This window comes from Labrus bergylta, chromosome 13 (genome assembly GCF_963930695.1).
Source record: "Labrus bergylta chromosome 13, fLabBer1.1, whole genome shotgun sequence".
Lineage (NCBI taxonomy): Eukaryota > Metazoa > Chordata > Actinopteri > Labriformes > Labridae > Labrus > Labrus bergylta.
Genome location: NC_089207.1, coordinates 2,403,719 through 2,425,443, shown reverse-complemented (window position 1 = coordinate 2,425,443; position 21,725 = coordinate 2,403,719). Strand labels below are relative to the sequence as shown.

The 21,725-nt window shown below is 39.7% G+C and overlaps 2 protein-coding genes and 1 long non-coding RNA gene across 4 annotated transcripts; all 3 read left to right on the top strand.

The window, feature by feature from the left end:
- The first annotated feature begins 1,053 nt into the window (after positions 1-1,053).
- Positions 1,054-6,731, top strand: rab20 (RAB20, member RAS oncogene family). The gene is made up of 2 exons (XM_020648758.3): positions 1,054-1,525; positions 5,565-6,731. The coding sequence occupies exons 1-2, from the start codon at positions 1,336-1,338 to the stop codon at positions 6,122-6,124; spliced, it is 750 nt and encodes a 249-aa protein (XP_020504414.1). The 5' UTR covers positions 1,054-1,335; the 3' UTR covers positions 6,125-6,731.
- A 2,373-nt stretch (positions 6,732-9,104) lies between these two features.
- Positions 9,105-10,112, top strand: LOC109995131 (uncharacterized). Its single transcript, XR_010667666.1, has 3 exons — positions 9,105-9,168; positions 9,735-9,845; positions 9,959-10,112. It is a non-coding gene; the product is annotated as an uncharacterized lncRNA (long non-coding RNA).
- A 5,058-nt stretch (positions 10,113-15,170) lies between these two features.
- On the top strand, positions 15,171-21,008 carry LOC110000760 (tubulin beta-4B chain). Of its 2 annotated transcripts, XM_020656112.3 has the most exons (4): positions 15,171-15,292; positions 15,936-16,044; positions 19,625-19,735; positions 19,828-21,008. In XM_020656112.3, exons 1-4 carry the CDS (start codon positions 15,236-15,238, stop codon positions 20,886-20,888), a joined length of 1,338 nt encoding a protein of 445 aa, XP_020511768.2. In that variant the 5' UTR covers positions 15,171-15,235; the 3' UTR covers positions 20,889-21,008. The 2 variants fall into 2 exon arrangements, with proteins under 2 accessions (XP_020511768.2, XP_065818674.1); XM_065962602.1 differs by lacking the exons at positions 15,171-15,292; positions 15,936-16,044 and adding an exon at positions 16,780-16,839.
- The last annotated feature ends 717 nt before the right edge of the window (positions 21,009-21,725 follow it).

Genomic DNA, 21,725 nt, shown 5'->3' with positions numbered 1-21,725 from the left:
CACTTGTGTGGCATTTAATGATTATTTAACTGACATGTTTTACTGATGAATGAATGTATTTTGTTATTTTGCTATCTGAGACACATTTCCCACTGGGACAATAAAGTTAATCTTAATAGTTACATGTCCTATCCTTATCCTAAAATTAAGGGAATAGCTATTCTTTTACTGAAAAAAAAAAACATTAATTAAATCTCCTGGGATTACATGGAACTAAGACAAACCCATGACAATGAAAAATGAGAATAAAAAGTTAAATAAATGTGAAGACTAAGCCTGTTCCTTCTTTTCTTTCTTTTTTTTGTATTCTTTTACTTTATTTGTTTTCTAGATTTCAAGATGTTTTCCTTTGGAGTTAAAAAGTGGGTTTACTCCCACACTTCACTGTCTAAATATTTGTTTCGTCCTCCTTGATTAACCATTAAAAACAGCCTTTATAAAAAACAACTAAGTCATGCTAATTTTTGCAAATGAGTTGAAAAAGCCTTACAAATTATTATGATTATTTTAAAAGTTGGCTTATGTTGAGTGATTCATTCAGTGTGGTTGTTTCACAGAATACAAAAGGCACACGTCCTTATTTCAAAATCCCAAACAACAAATGTGTGTCTAGATCTTTATTTTTTAGGAGGATGTTGGGCTGACAAAATTAATCCCTAACGTGAAAATGTATATTTAGCTGTATTTTAATTTAGCTACTCCATCTTTCTTTTTTTAATACATTTTTTAAATGTTTTACATTTATAAAAAACAACTAAGTCATGCTAATTGTTGAAAATGAGTTGAAAAAGCCTTACAAATTATTATGATTATTTTAAAAGCTGGCTTGTGTTGAGTGATTCATTCAGTGTGGTTGTTTCACAGAATACACACACGTCCTTATTTAAAAATCCCAAACAACAAATGTGTGTCTAGATCTTTATTTTTTAGGAGGATGTTGGATCTTTGATATTGTAATTTAGCTACTCCATCTTTTTTTTTTCTTCTTTTTTTTACATTATTGAAAACAACCAAACAGACTGTTGGGGGCAGTAGCCTTCCAGTTGATGAACCTTACAGGCAGAACCCAGGGTAAACATACGCTCTTCGAAACTTTAGCTCCGCACTTACTTCCTGTTTCACCTTGGTCACTTTCAGAAGTTTCGCTTCAGTCAACACATCGAGTGTGTGAGTGCAGGAGAACCAGAGTGTCCCACTTTAACTTTGGTTCGTAACATGGCGTTAGTCAGAAGGACTCTCGACCAGCCGGGTATTCATCGAGGGAATTAGACCGTGTTTCCTTCTCCTTAAAAAAAACAAAAAAAACTCTCTGGAAGCGGGAGCCGAACCAGCACCATGCCCGAAGGGTCGAAAATGAAGAGGCCCGACGTGAAGGTGGTTCTCCTGGGAGACATGAACGTGGGGAAGACGTCGCTGCTCCACAGGTACATGGAGAGGAAGTTCAAAGACACCGTCAGCACCGTCGGAGGGGCGTTTTTCCTCAAACAGTGGGGACCGTACAATATCTCTATATGGGACACAGCTGGTAATAACCACGTTTATGTGATTTCTTTACACTCTGTTCATCTGTTAACTCTTATTAAGTCTCTGGTTGTCTGTCTGTGTTTACCTGATAACCCCTGAACTCACCACCTGAGGCAATCACTAACATGTGACCGCTCCCTGTCTGCCTGGCTCTCTGCAGCCTTTGCCTGTTGTTGTTGATTGTCCGGATAAACAATTATAGATTAACAATTATAGATAAACAATTATAGATATCCTTTCTGTAGAGCTGCAGAATCGACACCTCTCATGTCAGGATAAAAACAGGAATCTAATCAAACATGGCGGTGTAAACAACCCTTATCAATGTCTTAATCTATGCACAGTCATACCTGACAGATAGTAGGCTCCACAAAACTGCTTTATATTTATTGACATTCTTATTTGATAAACCTGTAAGACATCTATAGTCACAAACATGACCTCAAATTCAATGCATCAACTACAATTATAAACTTAATCTTCAAAAAAAAAGTTTATAAAATGATGTAACAATTCGATATAAAGTTAAAATAAATTAATCTATTACAATATAAATGAGTAATGACTCAATTTATATACCAAATGAAATTTAAGCATTGGAATTTTTACCGAAGTAAAAAAAGTTTTAAAGGAGACTATTCTTAACACAGAGTATACTATAAAAATAAATAGATGATAATGATAAAAGGGAAAAAAGAAGCTCATTCCTCTGAGTGGTTAAAGCAGAGAACCACACAGTTTGCTTGTGTCATGATAGTGACTTTAACGCTGTTGTCTTAAAAACATACTCTGATACACAATGTACTGTGTAAGTTACTTCTCTGTATCCAGCTTGCTGAACAAAACAGATGTCACAGTCACTGTCCTTTTAACTGTATTGCTCAATTCAGGACGACTCTGACCTAATCACAGCCATTCCCGTATTTGTACTTCTGCAGCACGACGATTGATCATACGGACTACTTTTAACCTTTGACATTAGTAAACAGTCTGATATAGACGCTTCAGAAATGACATCTATCTTAAGGCAAGATTCTGAAATGTTAATATCCCTCTGTACACGTCCTGTAGCCAACATGGAAACAGCAAAAATCTAATAATCATCAATTGATATTAATAAAATATATTTTTTAATCTACTGGCCGAAAAGGTAAAAAACTGATTTATAAGCATCAGGTCTAAAAACTTAATGAACCAAATTCTAAAAAAACACTTGATTGAATAACGATCGAAGCTAAATGAGTGAAATAGTTTTCTAACTAATATAAATGTAAAATATGACTTTAGGTTTGCATTGGATTTTTTTTTTGTTTGCTAACTAATTTCATATCACCTTAAAGTTTCAGCACGAGATGAGACTGATATTTTTTTCTACTTTTTTTTTTGCATAAATCTCTTGAAAAACTCCAGCCTTGCTCAAAAATATCAAATATTGAATAATTATCAGGAATTTAACCCTTTAAACGCCAGTTTGATTACATGATTTTGGCATTTAAAATTATTCAATATTTGATAGTTTTGAGCAGGGCTGGAGTTTTTCAAGAGATTTATGCAAAAAAAAGTAGAAAAAAATATCAGTCTGTTCTATTTTTATATCAGTTTTTTGGCATGGACATTTTTGTCCTTAGTGACTTTAGAGGGTAGTAAATTAAACTGATGCCCGAGGGTTAAAAAGGACAAATATTTGATGTAAACATGCCGCTCTTTCTCACTCGGCAATGTGTACACTGTACCTGTTGGACAGGGTGTGAGGGCCATGTGTTTAAAACCATTATGAGGCGGGCAGATGAAGCGAAAGCTAACTGTCAGCTTCCACTGATTAATTATATTGATTTATTAGTTTGCTGTTTTAGAGACAGTTCTTTGAGTTTATTGCCTTCCCCATCAATAAAACCATCGTAAGCAGCAGATAGCTTTTAAAACTGGGAGTTATAGCTAAAGGTGATTTATATAAATCTATGAAATGTTGTACTGTTATCACAGATTATCGCACTTCACTTTGCTTTCTCATTCACATTTTTTATCAGTTATTTTATGTTGAAATGTCAGAAGTACAAAACAAGGGAACTGTTTATTTTCATGGATTTTTTAAATACAGAATCTTTTTAATTATTAAAAGAAAACACTCGACTCTTAACATTATACTCAAACTTTTGCGTCATGGATAAGAAATGACCGTTCATATCACCCCTGACACACTTCCTGCCTGTGCCCCTTAAGTCAATGACCTCTGACCTTTGCGTTGGTCAGATTCAGTCAGAGCTGAAGAGAAATGCTGGATCAGCACTGAGTCACGTCAAGCCGTCTGTTGCAAACACCAAACAGCAGAGAGTGTCAGATTTAAGAGGAGACAAGAAACCTGTTGGATGTTTGGCTCAGCAGATTAAAAAAAAAACAGCCCGTCAGCTGTTTATATTCCCACTCTCACTCTTTTCCCTGAAACAGTTTAGCTTCAAGCACCATGAAGATGGAGTTTTGGCTGCCTTCTCTGTTCCTCTGAACGGTCACATGACAGGGCGCTTACAGGAAGAGCTGACTCCCCTTCCTCCAACATGTCTTTCCAAATTACACAAAATAGAACTTTCCAGAAACACAAGTAAGACCAAGATGGAGGACAGTTTATTGAGAAAATAAGCAGCTAATTCTGTGGGGATGAGAGTTACTGTTATTTGAACTAAATACTATAAACTGTAGTTGCCTAGATACAAAACACACACTTGCCAGTTTTGCAGCTACAGCCAGGTAAAAAAAAAGTGTTTTGCACTGACATGACATGAAGAGATGCTTTGGACACATTTAACAACAAAATCTGGACTTTCCCTCAAGTGGCATCAACGGTTCTCTTAAAGTCTTTCTATGTGATTTTTCACACTTAAATGTAGAAATCAAGTATCTCCTCTGAAAATAACTCTGTGAGTCATGACTGTCTACAATGGGTGTAACACCCGAGTCCCACTGTCTGTGATGTTTTCAGAGTTTTCAGAGTCCTATCTTCAGTTTGTTTACATCGCCAGGACGGCCGGCTGACTCCTCCCCTCGTGTATAAAAGTTGTTTAATTGAGGGACTAGAGAAAAGAAGAATAACATACTGTACTCACTGCTTAACTGTGTTTCTAGATCACGCTCATTTCAGGTAAATTTACATGCAGTGTGAAGATACCAGCATAATAAAGATTGCTAGCATTAGCATGCTAACACAACAATGCAGCGTGAGTTGTTTTGGTTTCATGTTGGTGCTCAAGGGCGACATCTGCTGGATCAAAAAAATCGCATATAAAGACTTTAATCAGTTTTGAATAAAGCTGAACATTAAAAAGGTTCAGGATGGAGGGATTTATTCAGTTAAGGGATCAAATAATCAAGAGTCAGATTTGTTCTATAGAGGATAGACTTCTATCCTCCCTTTTCAAGACTCCTGCTGCATATTTTGGAAAACAGGGGTCGATTGTTTTCAACCTGCTGACTTTGTCTTGCACAGCTGCTCGCTGTCCTTATTCTGTTCACACAGAACATGGCCGGCATGGTTTAAAAAGTGTGTGTTCCAGTTAAGGAAACTGTTTTCTGTAATGCTCTTCTTTCTGGTCTTCTGAAAAAGAATATTTCGCAGTTACAGCTTCTACAAAATTCAGCTGCAAGACTGCTGCCGAAGATCAGAAAGAGAGGAGACATTACACCCATTTTAAAGTCTCTGCATTGGCTACCTGTTTGTTTTAGAATTATTTTTTTTAAAGCTCTTAATGGCCTTGCGCCCCCCCTATTGAGCCCACCAGAGCCCTCAGGTCTTCTGGACTAAAAGTGGTCTTTTAATTGTTCCAAATGTCCAAACTAAAACCTGCGGTGAGGCATCTCACGAGTACTGTTTCCTCAGTACTCGTTCTTATCTAGTTATTTTTTAGTTTTTGGATTGTGGGATGGGGATGGGGGAGAGAGTCATGTTGTTGCTGTTTGATTAAATGTTGATGTAAAGCACTCTGGGATACATTTGTTGTATGAAAAGTGCTCGCCAAATAAAGTTTGATTGATTGTGTGTGTCTCCTCAGGACGCGAACAGTTCCACGGGTTGGGCTCGATGTACTGCCGAGGCGCCGCCGCCATCATCCTCACTTACGACGTCACCAACTGGCAAAGTCTCGCCGAGCTGGAGGAGCGCTTCCTGTCCCTAACGGATACCGCCAACCACGACTGTATTTACGCCCTCGTAGGCAACAAGGCCGACCTCACAGACCTTAAAGCTCACCTGTCCCCGGACTCAGAGTCTACAGAACCACACGAGCTGTCCGCTTGTCCCACTCCCCCCGCCTCCCCCGCCTCCCTCTCTGGGGTGAAGAAACAGGTGTCCCCCGAGGACGCCGTGGCTCTTTACGGGAGGATCCTGCGAAACAAAGGTCTGGAGGAAGCCGACAGCCTGCCCGCGGAGAAGATGTGCTTCGAGACGAGTGCCAAGACCGGGTACAACGTGGACGCTCTGTTTGAGGCGCTGTTCGATCTGGTGCTGCCTTCGATCCTGAGGAAGCAAAATGAGAACCAGGAGTCTCCTACGGTGGACCTGGAGGAGTGCAGGGGGGGCCACAGCAAGCGGGCCAGATCCACCTGCTGCTAAGGAAGGAGGAGGGGCTAAGACAAGTGGGGACTTTTTTTTTTTTAAGGACGATAAACAGGAATTTTCATAACGTGATGATGGTACTACTTTTTGCATCTGACTGTGACCCCATAGCATCAATTACCTCTGAAGTAACACATTCTTAACACAAACACATTTTTGATTCTATGAAGGCAGTCAGAATAAGCAACGTGCAAGCAAAGTGTCCAGTGACATTTTCTATGTTTGAATTTCTATGTAAGAAAGGGAGTTAAATGTGATGCATATTATTCCTCAATGCATAGAAACCTTTCACCCCAGATGACTGAAGCTGCACTTCCTGACACATGTCAATGAACACATAGAAAGTCAAACTCTGCTATTGTTTAAGTTTTAGAAGCACATTACAGCTTTACTTGTTAGCAGGTCGGCACATTGCACACTTTTTTTTTGCAGTTGAACTTTAAAGGTCTTCACATTTCTTTAATGAACACTCACAGAGGTTGTTTGTTTTTGCATTAGCATACATACATGTATATGGAACACTTTAAAGTGTGTGTAGTAAATCCTCCTGATGATTTTATGAGCATGCGGTCATAATAAAGATTTCTATTTTGCACTCTTTAAAGTCTTTAAATGTGATTTTTCACACTTAAATGTAGAAATCAAGAATATCCTCTGAAAATAACTCTGTGAGTCATGACTGTCTACAATGGGTGTAACACCCGAGTCCCACTGTCTGTGATGTTTTCAGAGTTTTCAGAGTCCTATCTTCACTTTGTTTACATCGCCAGGACGGCCGGCTGACTCCTCCCCTCGTGTATAAAAGTTGTTTAATTGAGGGACTAGAGAAAAGAAGAATAACATACTGTACTCACTGCTTAACTGTGTTTCAAGATCACGCTCATTTCAGGTAAATTTACATGCAGTGTGAAGATACCAGCATAATAAAGTTGTTTTGGTTTCATGCTGGTGCTCAAGGGCGACATCTGCTGGATCAAAAAATTGCATATAAAGCCTTTAAAGGAGAGAGTTCCAAAGTGATGGAGCTACGAATCCAACAACCCCTGAACAGAGGACCTCTGAGTTCTGCTGGGATTGTAAGGCCGTTTAAATTCTGTAAGATAGTTTGGTTCATGCAGGGCTCTCTTTATTTTCAGGGTGATCTTGGTGATCAAGGACCAAAAGGCAGAGATGGTCAAAAGGTAAAAAATAAACTTCATTATAATGCTCAAAACATCTCAACACCTACACGTGAATCTAAAATTCATACGTCAGTCATAGTTTAAGCCGGTGTGAGGAGTTTCTATTGATGCCTCTATATATCTAATTAAGAAAAAAAAGACTATGAGCATAAAGATTCACTACAACAAACTTTCTACAGCAAATATTCCCACGTATAATGTTCAACTGTTCAAAGAAAGCAGGCTGAGATTATTTGTCAGAAAACATCACCTATCCAGGATAGGATAAAATAAATCAGCAGAGATAATACTGCTTTGTCCACAGGGGGGCGCCAAAATCAACACAAACTGAAAGTTCTTCAAAGGCAAAAATAACAAAAAATACATTTAAAAAACAAGATATGTTATTCTTTGACATTGGATTTTATTTCTATTAAATTTATTCTATTTCTATTCTATTATCTATTTTATTTAATTCTAATCTGAGTCACAATTTTCCCTATTTGTACAAAAGTACAAATATTGGACATTTTTGTAAATATAAAAAACTTTTGCACATCCATTTTATATGTTGGATGCGTAGGAGTTCAATGTGCTCAAGAACTTAGAGGTAAATTCCCACACACTGTCTAGCAGTGGCAATGTTAGGCAAACCTTAATTTGCCTGATGAAGGTCTATTACCAAAAAGTTGCCAATACATGTGAGTTTGCAAGTTAGACAGTTTGCGGGATTTTACCGTAAAGGAACATTTTTCAAGCCCACAGAACTTTATTCTGTCTCAGAGGAGATTCTAAAAACATGAATATATTACATCCAGAATATTCACATCAAATGAAACTGCATTGTTAACCATATCTTTGAATATTTCATTGACTTTATTTATTATTAGTCAATTTATTGAACATGTTAAGAAAATACAAACACAAAATAAAAAGGAAAAAACAAAACAAACTGGATCCTCATGATCCATAGCAACAAATAAATAACTCAAATAATAAAGTTCATGTTCAAAAAGGGATAGGAAGAAGTTAAAACCTTTTCTGGTCCTACCCCTTCTTAATTTTGTGCATTATTCACAGAAAAGTAAAAATGTTTTCATCAATCAGTGTATGATGTTGGACTTGTTGGCCAAAACAAATTCAGTTTTTAGACAAAACAACAACAAAAATAACGGAAACAGATTAACCAAGACCATCAGCCAAGAAACAACCAAATATAAAAACAGAAAGTCACTGCTCCAGCTCATATCTATTCAATAATTTATTCCTGAAGAGTTTTTATAAGACTTGACATCATATTGATTCATTTAGTTTGAAATAAACGGATTTGAACATTTTTAAGGCTACTGAAAGTTTCAGACGGTTTAAACTCTGATCACAAGTCAGAAACAGTTTGTTGTGTTCGTAAAGTACTTCTGTAGCTTCCCTGGTGTTCAGCCATTCTTTAAAGTTGAGGTACAGAGTCAAACTACAGCTGACTCGTAATTCTTTAAACTGGTTTACAGTCAACTCAGACACAAAACAAAACTAAATGTCAGTCATCATTACCGTACTATGATGGTACCAAGATCATTAAAAATAATAACGACGACATCATTTCTGAAGACCTAAGTCCAATCCAATCTGTGTCATTGTGAAACTAAACACAAATGGAAAGAAACAAATACATGACTCAACATGACAAAAATAAGAAGTGTGTCATTTCACATCCTGCCTGCGGTCTCATCCAGTTGCTCCTGATCTTAATACTCAAGGCATTAAAACAACGAGTGAAACTGCTGCACTGAGTTCTAAATGACTGATTTAATGGGGTTTTTTAGGGAATCAGAGGAGATGCAGGAGAACTGATTCCATCTGGGAACTGGCCATGGTCATCAGGAGGTAAGTCATAACTACTAAGAAAAGAGACCAGGCAATAAAAAAGAGAAAATGAGCGTCAGTATGACAACCCTTGACATGGACTCAAAGTGTCACAGACTTGAAGTGAAACTCTGATGGGAAAGTTGTGACATTACCAAAGTTCACCACACAAAGCTAAAAATCAGATGCTCAAGATGCACGAGATAAATATGGAAGTGATGACGGCTGATAAACTCAGTGAGCTTTAAGGAATAAAAGAGCTTCTTTCATCCAGCATGACGCAGCAGACAAGCTGGTGAGGGAAAGTCCAAATAATAGAAAATGATAATTGGGGACAAAATGAAGGGTCCATTTCATCTGGGCTAAAAAGGGACAGATGTAGGACACATCCTCCAAATAATATAAAAAAAAGGAAGAAAAGCAAAAGGTTTCAAGACCACAGTCATGTTTAATAAAAAGCACAATCACTATTATTACAGTTCATTCAAAGAGGATGAAACAGGTAGAGATTAGGATGGATTAAAGCAGGGAGAATGTGATGTCTGAGAAAACCTGTCGCTCTGATGCCACTAATTCATGTTTTCCAGGTCCTCCTGGTCCTCCTGGTGATCAGGGTCCACAAGGAGAGAGGGGCCCAGTTGGAGACCAAGGCTCCCCGGGACCCCCAGGACGCCCAGCCTATGATTCACAGCAACAAGGTCTGTACTGGGCAGCTAATATAAAGACATGCACCAAGACTTAAATCCTTCTCATCAGGGCTGTGATAGAATGAACTAAAAATTACAATTTAATGTCCCTCTGTGTCTGTCAGTGTTTGATTTCTTCGGGCCATTTGGAAGAAAAGGAGAAGAGGGAGACAAAGGCCAACAAGGGGAACCTGGATTTTCTGCTGTCATTCCAGGACCCCCGGGCAGCAAGGGGCGCCTGGGGGAGAGGGGCCCCCCAGGTCCCAAAGGATCATGTAAGTTTATGAGGGAGTGAATTTGTCTTCATACATGTACTCTAAGGTTTTAAACATTTAACGTCTTTAATCTAAACATGTGGCTATGTGGTCTGTTGCACCAGCTTGGTGTAAAGTTCTGTCTTAAGTTATAGTGTTCGTCTCGAAGCACATCCAGCAGATTTCACCCTTGAGCACCAGCATGAAACCAAAACTATGGGATTAATATACTATCTTTATTTAAGAGCATGTTATTTTTCTTAAGAACAGGTTTTTAAGTTTTGAGAGCAATACTTATTGATTTTACATTCAGATGTTTTCATTCTTTCTCTCAAAAACCTCTTTGTACTCAAATAGTTGCTGCTTGTGTTTAGGGTTGGGGTTTAATGTTTGCTTGCTCTCAGATATTCTCGCGCTCGCAGCTCAAACTTCTGCTCTCGGATTTTATGACGAATCAACCAATAGAAAACGGGTACAGGATCGGCCAATCACGTCCACGCCGCGCTATTGCTGGGGAGTTCGCTGTACTGATTAGCGCGTCCCGTATGGGCGGTTACTCTTTAACCGCAAATACTCCGGAGCTCCCGCGGCTTTTGACGTAGCCTATCTATGGAATAATTATGGACCACCAACTTCAAAGACGTGAAGTCAGTTTTTATTTGAATGATAATGGTGCTAATTGTTTCTAAAGAATCGAATTGATAAAGTAACATTTGAAAGAAGAACACTGAACACTGTGGCAGCTTGTGGAAACGGACTTCACCGTGTTTCTTAGGCTGCTTTAGTTTTAATGAATGGGAAAATTAAGCTAGAGCTCTTATAGGCTATTACGACAGTAGAAAACAAAATGAACTACACAATTTGAATTTTAGTACACTGTCCTCTTTTCAGTTGCGCCAACAGGGTTTAGGATCCGCCTGTAAGCTTCAACGGCTCTTAAACCGACTTCGCAGCTGTCTGCGTAGCCTAATGTCAGACAGCAAACTGTGAGCACATTTAGAATGTTTTAAAAGGCAATAACATAAATTTCGTTAGAAAAAAACTGTGTTGTTAATTAAGCAAATGAAAAAATCAATCTTGTTTCAATGCATTTCGACTTTCGGACTTTTCAATGAAGTTCATTAGAATATTTCTCAGCAGCTGTAAAGGAGCAGAGAGGACACTCAGTGTTGTCAGCTTAAAGTCACTCTTGTGGAAGTAGAACTTAAACTAATTTTTAGACACCTTAGTGTCTAACATTAAAGCTGAAATGCCAAATATTGGCTACAGATTGGTAATGGGAAGACTGAGATCCTTAGGCCACAGGGTACAGTGGAACAGAATGAAAGCAGCTATATGCATAGAGTAGATGCAGCTGGGATTCTTGCTCGCTTGACACAGTTAGGCTGTGTTGTGAGAAGAAGCTGCTCTGTAAGAGCCCCCCTATCTCTTGTGCATGTGGATACTAACCACAAACTCATAAGGTAAGTTGCTTTCACATGAAGTTGTCAAATGAATGAATCATCTGTAACAAACACATACAATATACTAAATTTGACTTTCTCCTATATAGGTACAACATAGTCATTTTGGGGGGCATAGATGGCTTTTCCAGAAAGGTATTGATTCAAATAATATACAGTATTTTGTGACGCATGGGTTTATGGATAATTTCTCTATGGTTGCATGTAAAACTATTAAATGAAGCCGTTTCAACAAATTATGCTTAGACTTTGTCATGATTTGGTGTTATTTAGTTTTGTATTTTCAGTGTTTAGTGTTTCTTTATGTTCTCGTGTGTTTTGTTCATTCTTGAGTTCTGTGTGTCTTCAGTGTTTCATGTATTTATTTTGGAGTTGTCCTCAGTGTTTCTTGTGTTTAATCCTTCCTCTGTGTGTTTCCCTCCATTGTGATTGCCCTCATTGTCTTCCCCTGTGTCTTGTTAGTCTCACCTGTGTTTGATTGCCCCATGTCTATTTAGCCTCTGTGTTTCTTCCCTTCTGTCTCAGTTCATTGTATGTGTTTGTCGGTGTCATTTGTTGCATGTCAGTTTACCCGTGGCTCCTTCTCTTGTTGGATTTTTTGGAAGTAAGTTTTTGTTTGCCTTTTGTTTAAAGAATAAATAGTTTTAGTGAATCCTGCATCTGGGTCCTCCTTCGTTTTTGTGATCTGTGACAGACATAAGTCACAGTCTTATTAAAGTGGTACTTTTATGATCTTTGTCCATGTCCTGTACCTAGAACCTGCCATAGGGCATCTACTGCCCTCGCTTTCTTCCTGACCTCCTGTGATAAGAACGGTTTGCCCTCAAGCAAAAGACAGTGCAGTCTGATATGCACACACACACACACACACACACACACACACACACACACACACACACACACACACACACACACACACACACACACACACAAGTCAATTTGGATGTTCTGAATAATAACTGTATATAGAATTTTGCATCTTTTAATACCTCTTCACATATTTCAGGATCTGAGGTGATCAGGATGTGGAGAACATTGATATTGCCCGATTAAATGTTTAGCAAGATAGCCTGAACCTTGACTCAGCATAATTTATCACTGTGTGTAGTTATCAAGACTATAGATATGATGCACCTAATTAATTTAACAACATCAATCTGAAAACAACTTATTGCCTTATCAGCACATGTAAAATCCATATGAACAAGGGGCTGATTCCATTCCCCAGTACCCTGTTGCCTAAGGATCTCAGTCTCCTGGTCTGACATTGTACTGGACCCTGACAGAGAAATTCCAAATGATGCTGTTTGATGCAATGCTACAAGTCTGATTCTCTACAGTTTAGTACTGTATTATACTTTTATTTATTATTTAAGTGCCCCTTTTTACAATTTACACTATTCCTCACTCAACAGATACAACTGTGATTGTTTTTTATCTTACAACTTTTTCATGACCGAATCGAGCGGCTTTGGAGGGATGTGTGGACCGCAGTAACAAGCACATACTATGATGTGCTGCACAGTCTCGAAGAAGAGGGACTGCTAGACATCTCAAACACGTTGCACATCTTCCTGGTGCATTTTGTGTTCCTACCTCGTCTACACAGTGACCTTCAAACCTTCTCTGAGGGCTGGAACCATCACCCACTCCGCACAGAAGGAAACATGACCCCTCAGCAGTTGTGGCAAATGGGGCTGCTGCAAAACAGCACAGCCGAGGTTGATAATGTTGAGGTGCATTCTTACATTACTGCATTTATCTCTGTTGAACATACAGTCCTCTCAACAACTGAAACAACAAGGCCTATTCATTTGTCATAGGAATAGGAATTGGCCAACATTTTTGCTTAATTGAAACAAGGGTTGTCAAAGTAAAGTTGTTTGTTTGAATCCTAGTATCTGCAAGAACTTGACATTGACTGGGAGAGTGCCCTTCACAGTCATGAGCACCTTCCAGAATGTGGGGTTGTGGTCCCAGATTTCCCCTCACCTCTAAGTGACCAAGATGTGGCAGACCTTCAAACTGCTGTGGACCCTACAGCATCATCTGACAACCATGGTCGAGACATTTACTACCACTGTCTTCAGATGTTTCAGTGAACGGTCATTTTATGTTAATTAGAGGCCTCTATAGTGCAAATAGTGTTAAGTTTGGGGATCAAGAACGCACACACACTATATACTGTATATATAATTGCTATAAATCAATCTTAATGTTCTGTTAATGTTCATATCACTGTTTATTGTGTACTGTCTGAATATTTTGACAAATTGTATTTTTATGCTTTGGCAACATTGTTAAAGTTAGTTTCATGCCAATAAAGCCTCATTGAATTGAATTGATTATATTAATAAGGGTTTCAATGTTACTTAAATGTTTATATTTCACTGGAAGTTAAGAACAAATCCATATTTGTAAAGAAACGTAAAAATAATTGTTAGTGCAGAAAGGAAAAGCCAACACCTTATCCTTTTAGTGTGGTATGGAGCTCAATGAAAAATCAATACATCACAGAACAGAAAGTTGTCAAAAGAAAGGAGCACACAAACAGAATATCAAAGAACTGCAGTCTGTAGAAATAACTGAGAAATGTTAAAAAGAAATGTCCTTTGTGAAAGAGTGTAAACACAGTTAACTACCAGGCCTGATCTCAGATCCAGGTTTTAGACCACAAAGATCCAGTTTATATCTGAGGAAACACACAGTCCTGTTTTCAAAACCCCATATTAATTCTGCTTACAATATTAGTGTCTTGATGATAATCAGTTTCTTTTCACGAGGTTAAGTTATTGTTGTAACCTTCGATACACCAGAAGGTCTTTACTTTATTTCAAAATAAAAGCAGTCAAACAGCAAGTGAAGATCTCTGTTAAAGACAATGCATATTAATGTGTGTAATTTTATTTTTGAATATAGAGATTTACATATATACGGTACATACACTGTATATATATTATAGCACTTAATTAAAACCCAAGTTATAAGTAGGCTACATAAAAACTATCAAATCGTCATGAATCAAAAAAAGTTATCAAGTCAAAGTGAAAAATTAATTAATACAGTTTAAGATATAAAGATATATTTTCACTATAGATGTACATTTTTTATTTAATAAATGGTTCTGTTCTTTTTAGCTGTTAAATATTTTTTAATATCTAGTAGACCAACAGTGTATTTTTGTTTTAAATATTTAAAATTGACTCAACATTTTATAACTAGATACAGTCAAAATAGTTTATTAAGATTAGCTGATCGATGAGTTTCATTTTATTTTTACACGCTTGCATGTCAAATAATATATATAATATTTACAGTCTATGGCTTTCATGCGGCTGTGAAATGAATTAAATCTATTGTCGGTGTCGCATTTCTTTTCCGCCGTCATGAGGGACGTAGGCCAACGTCACGGCCAACGTCGACAGATTAGACGGTAGTCATACTTTTGACATGAATGTGATTGACAGACACACTGGACCAATAGTGGAGAAGACAGGGACGATTTTATTGGTCTAAATCTATTCGTGTACGTCAATCATAAAGAAATGAGCCAACCAACGTTCAAGCTCAGGGTAAGAGGGCGGGGCTTAGGTGGAGTATAAAATAGATGGTTGCGCCGTTGCTACACGCTAACAGACACTTTAAGTCATTCATTGAAGCAGTCAGTCTACCAAACAGAAACAAAATGAGGGAAATTGTGCATCTCCAGGCCGGCCAGTGCGGAAACCAGATTGGTGCCAAGGTTAGTACAGCTTTTTATGTTTTTAGTGCGGTTGAACTCGATGTGTTTTAGAAAAGAAACGCCGCGTCCTCTGTGCTGCTTTGTGTCCTATTTATGAAAATATTACTTTAATGTTTAATCCAAACCTAAATCTCAAGAGCTGCTCTTATGGGTTGCGATGCGTCGAATTGTAACAAATATAAATCTATTTGACTTAATTTACAAATCTGATACATTATGTTAATGATTTGTACATCAAACCGTTAGATATCAGTTAACCACTGCGGAGGATTAAAATCATTATTTTCATCTTATTCGGTGACGTAATCGTTCCCGCAATGCGACACATATGAAATGAGTGTTTTCGCTGGTTTTGGGCTGTAATGTAAATTGAACAAACGTCTGCGTGTTGGCGGTTAATGACGTAGCTAATGACGTAGCCAATCGGCGATGAGGCCGCGCGCGCGTTCTGCTGAACGGCGGGAAGTTGTAGTTGAACAATGACGTAATCAACGTCTATAGAACTGCTACATCAGCTTTAAAAATGAAAGAAACCGATATATAATGATCTGCATCCACTTTCCATTACTGCCTACTCATTCCCCTGTCACTTGTTTATGTTTTATCAGCCAACAATGTCTTAAAATGTTTTATTATATTTCAGTTTTGGGAGGTGATCAGTGATGAGCACGGCCTTGACCCAACTGGCACACACCACGGTGACAGTGACCTGCAGCTTGACAGGATCAATGTCTACTACAATGAAGCCACAGGTAAGGTTGAATTCATTGGTGTAATTTATGGGGGGGATTGGTGGGTTGCAACCCACCCAATAATCCAAACCAGCCACCACAACCCACCCAATATATCATAATTATTGATAATGAATGTTAAGTATTGTAAACACAACAATGTGGTAGATTTTCTCAATTTAGCAGTCATAAATAGTGACGTTTGTCTGCGCCCCCTCCTGCTCTGAGATTTGGTTTTGCCCACCTCAGACCTGTGTGTCCCTCCCCTCTAGTCTCTTTATATGTCCATGGTCCCTCTCCTCTAGTCTCTCTCCCCGTGTATGTATGAAGCCAGCACGACAGAAAAAGAAAGCCCAACCAACAATTTTAAGTTGTTGGTTGGGCAAAAGAATAAAAATATCTTCCCAACAGGAGGTACGCTACTGCTAGGGCTCCAGTGCCACCACTCACGAGTCAAATAATGTTAACTGAACAAAAGGTAGTCCTACTTTCTGCTGTGCTGTGTCTTAGCCAGTTAGTCAGATTTGCTATTCAGCTAACGGGCGACTTTGTCATCATTGAGCCCATCGGTGTGTCCAATAGGAGACCCGTGCGCCGTCACATGATGGGCTAAAAGCCAATAGGAGAGCTCTTGATCAGCCAAAGATCGTCTATATACATGAAAATGATTGTTCCGTGACCATATATGATCACTACTATGTATGATTTGAAATTATAATGAGTAATTATTTGGTGTATTGTTTTAATGTGTATCAGATCAAAGAAGGTGAAGAGAGACAGGCTGAGAGCAGTGAGAGACAGGTTTCAGATGAGCAGGTAGGAATGGTATGCTCTGACAAGGCACAATTTAAATACAAAAAGCAACATCAACATGATATCCTTACCATTATTTCCTGTCATGTTCACAACATATCTGAGACACCCTGTAAAAAGCTGGGACAGGATATGCCATCTTGTGTGTGTGTGTGTGTATATATATATATATATATATATATATATATTGCTGCACTGTGTGTATCAGAGAAGGTGAAAGTAGCATGGCAGACAGAAGGACCAGAGAGAGGAGGTACAGGTGACCAGGTAATGAGGTCAAAGAGTTAAAATGTTGTTGTTAAGCAGGCTAAAAACATACAGTTTTAGATATCCATAGGTGTGATTTTCCTCAGAGACAGGCTGAGAGCAGCATTCCAGTCTGTGGAGAGGTTTCAGATGAGCAAGTAAAAATGATTATGCTCTGAATTAAAAAAAAAAAAAATCAATAGTGTACTTAAACTCAATTTTCTTTCTCACTCATTACTACTAGTTCTGTTTTGCTAAAAGTTAGCTATGTAATTGGAGTTACTTAACAGACAGATCTTGTTCTTATCATTTCTCTATAAGATGACCGAGCCACATCAGCCGAATACAGACAACAGGGACAGACAAGTCGATGATTCAGATATTACCACCTGTACCAAGCCTGCACAACCTCATCCCAAGTTTATTGTTGTGCAGAATCGAGCCAACTATGTTTTATCCTTTCAACAAAGTTGGTTTGTAAAATTTCCATGGCTGCACTACAGTGCCACTTTAAACGGGTTTTAATGTTTCCACTGTGCCAAAATCTATTCCAAAAAAGGAACCATTTGCTAGCAAGTCAGACCCTGCCTTTGTCAGTACAGGGTTTAGAAACTGGAAAAGAGCAGTTGAGAAGTTTTCAATTCATGCAAAGAGCCACTCGCATGTCCATGCAGTGACCGTATATGCTCATGAAAGGAACACTGTAGCTTCACAACTGTCCTCAGTTGTATCCAGGCAACAAGATGAAGCCAGGCAGGCACTGCTTAAGATAGTTGGTTCCATCAAGTATTTAGCCCGACAAGGGTTAGCTTTAAGAGGTCATGCTCAGGGAATGGGAAACCTGTCCCAGCTTCTTAAAGACAAAGTAGAAGATGATCCAGCCTTTCAAAAATGGTTGGAGACACATGAGCAGGATTACACCAGTCCGCTCATACAGAATGAGATTCTCAGCCAAATGAGCTATGACATAATTGGAGGAATAGCTGATACCATTCGATGTCTTCCAGTCACTCAGTTTGCTTTAGTTGTAGACGGAACACAAGGTATCTCAGGCCAAGAACAACAGTCAGTGTGTCTCAGATATGTCGACCATGACTTAATTCCTCATGAGGAATTCATCGGATTCTATTCTGTGACAGAAACCACAGGGGAGTGTCTTGCAAACATGGCATTAGACGTACTTTGCAGGTTAAACTTGCCTCTGTCAGCATTACGTGGGCAGACATATGATGGCGCTGCCAATATGTCTGGCAAGTACTGAGGTGCACAGGCTCTGATCAGACAGAAACAGCCCCTAGCTGCATACGTGCACTGTGGAGCACATTGTGTAAACTTGGTCACACAAAAGGCCTGCACAGCTTCAAAAATGGTAAAAGATGCACTTGACTGGGTTCATCAGTTGGGAACCTTAAGTGATCTTTCTGGTAAATATAGATGTTTCATCAGATTGCTACATCTGATCATGGTACCTCCATTGCTCTGAAACCTCTCTGCCAAACTAGATGGACTGTGACAAAGTGCCATCCGGTCTGTGCTCACACAGTATGACTCTGTCCTCATGTCCCTGGGGGAGATGGCAGATAACAGTTCACCTAGTGCAGCTGCTGCTAATGGTCTGCAACATCAATTCATTAAAGGCAACGCTGTGCTGGGTCTTGTGGTAGCAGAAGCTGTGGTTGGAGAACTAGAATGTCTGAACACTTCTCACCAAAGAAAAACACAGACCATCTCTGGTATGCACAGGCTGTTGGTTGTGTCCAATCAACTCTTGAGAAGCAAAAGAAATGATGATGCTTTTCAAAGCCTTTTTTGAGAGGGCATCTCACATGGTGGAGTCTTTGGACTTAGAGCCCATTACAGTGCAACAAATCAGAAAACCACCCAAGCGCTTACACAGAGAAGCAGATGCGTACAGGGCCAAAACTCCCATGGAACACTACAGAGTAGAGTATTATAAGGTGCTTGACATTGCTGACTCACAGCTAGCAGACAGATTTCAGCAGGATGGTCTACTGACCCTGCAGAAACTAGAAAACACCCTGCTCACTGGGAAAATTGATTCTGTGGTGGATGAATATCCAGAAATGAACACCCAGTTGCTTGCAGTTCAACTACCCATGTTCAGACTCAACTACCCATGCAGTTGCAGCACAGATGCTGCAGAGATTATTACAGGTTTGCCAGTAGGAGTGCGTGGTTTATTCATTGCAGTCGAAACTCTGGTCAGGTTGCTCCTTGTTGTACCAGTCTCATCTTCTGAAGCAGAGAGGCGCTTTAGTGCATGGCAGAACCATGTAGCAGTTTTGCCATATCCACCAAGACAAGTTGGACCTCTTAGACAGAAAGTCAGTCTGCAAGCAGTTTATTTCTGTTTCAGAGACGTAAACACATTTTTGGTGATTTTTTATTGAGGCAAAAAGTCTCAACCCCCTCCAATGTTCGACTCAAAGTTACGCCCTTGGTTGAATTAGATGTTTTAATGGGCATAAACTTTTTGGCTTTTTTGTGAACATTACCCTCGCGTCCTATATGCTTCTTGAAGGTGGCAAATATGTTCCTCGTGCTGTGCTGGTGGATCTGGAGCCAGGAACCATGGACTCTGTGAGATCCGGACCCTTCGGCCAGCTCTTCAGGCCAGACAACTTTGTTTTTGGTAATTGTTCATTTGTCCTTACATTCCTAGCTACTTCTCATTTTGCATTTAAGTACTGTTAAGCTTAATTCCCTTTTCTTTTCCTCTTCTAGGCCAGAGTGGTGCTGGCAACAACTGGGCCAAAGGTCACTACACGGAGGGTGCAGAGCTGGTGGACTCTGTCCTGGATGTAGTAAGGAAGGAGGCAGAGAGCTGTGACTGCCTGCAGGGCTTCCAGCTCACACACTCTCTTGGTGGTGGTACTGGCTCTGGGATGGGCACACTGCTCATCAGCAAAATCCGTGAAGAGTACCCCGACCGTATTATGAACACCTACAGCGTGGTGCCCTCACCCAAAGTATCAGACACAGTCGTTGAGCCCTACAACGCCACACTGTCAGTCCACCAGCTCGTAGAAAACACAGACGAAACCTTCTGTATTGACAACGAGGCTCTGTATGACATCTGTTTCCGCACCCTTAAACTTACAACCCCCACTTACGGTGACCTCAACCACCTCGTCTCTGCCACCATGAGCGGCGTTACCACCTGCCTCAGGTTCCCCGGACAGCTCAATGCTGACCTGAGGAAGCTGGCTGTAAACATGGTGCCGTTCCCTCGTCTGCACTTTTTCATGCCAGGCTTCGCTCCCCTCACAAGCCGAGGCAGCCAGCAGTACAGGGCCCTCACTGTACCAGAGCTTACCCAGCAGATGTTCGACGCAAAGAACATGATGGCTGCCTGCGACCCACGTCACGGCCGCTACCTGACAGTGGCTGCTATCTTCCGTGGCCGCATGTCCATGAAGGAGGTGGACGAGCAGATGCTGAACGTGCAGAACAAAAACAGCAGCTACTTCGTTGAATGGATCCCCAACAACGTGAAGACCGCTGTCTGTGACATTGCTCCCCGTGGCCTCAAGATGGCTGCCACATTCATTGGCAACAGCACCGCCATCCAGGAGCTGTTCAAGCGCATCTCTGAGCAGTTCACAGCCATGTTTAGGCGCAAAGCTTTCCTCCATTGGTACACCGGCGAGGGTATGGACGAGATGGAGTTCACAGAGGCTGAGAGCAACATGAACGACCTGGTGTCAGAGTACCAGCAGTACCAGGACGCCACCGCCGACGAGGACGGAGAGTTTGAGGAGGAAGGCGAGGAGGAGCTTGCCTAAACCTGAAATTGTCCAAAGCTTTGCTGGCAAATCTGCCTTGAAAATGTAACGTTCCAACCAAGTGTTTTCCAGTTTTCAGTGTTCTGTCTGCTGTTCATGTGAATAAAAGTTTCTTCTGCATTTTTCAAGTCTTAATGTGTTTAATAGTATTCACAGGCTACTTTACAATTAATGAGATATAACTATGAAGTCAAAGTATTTATTAGAGTAGAGGCTCTACACTGTAGATAAGGTGTAGTTGCATGGCTGGTGTTTTTCCAGAAATACAGAAGTAAACATTTAAAATCTGTTATGTGCCTTAAATGAAAAGTAGTCAGATCATGATGGAGCTTCTGGATATAAATGTGGTTCATTCAATGTTTTGCTGTTTTTATTCATTGTAGATAAAGGTGCTGCTAAAATTTAGACAAAGAGCATATATATATATATATATACATAATTACACTAAAAATTAATTAAAATGATTAAATTACAAGCTGAAAGGAAAGTGTTCATCAGATATCACATGCAGTGTTTGGTGTTTGAATTCTACTGATAGTTTGAAGGTAACATACTGATTATCCAGCTTCTTACTAATAAAATGATGCATCTTAAACCACCTCGTCACACATTTCCATACTGTCGCTCAGTCTCTGACAGTTCCTGGTTGTGGTCGGTAGGTGGCAGTGTTGGCTAAACCGCTCTCTTCCAAACGCAGTAGGTCAGGATGCTCACAGCCAGCAGAGTCCAACAGCACACCTTCTTCACCTGGCTCTCCAAGCCCTGCTTCGCTCCAAAGCGGGACACAAAGCCGCTCTGTCAACAACAAACAAGTAGATTGAACTCTCAGTGAACACA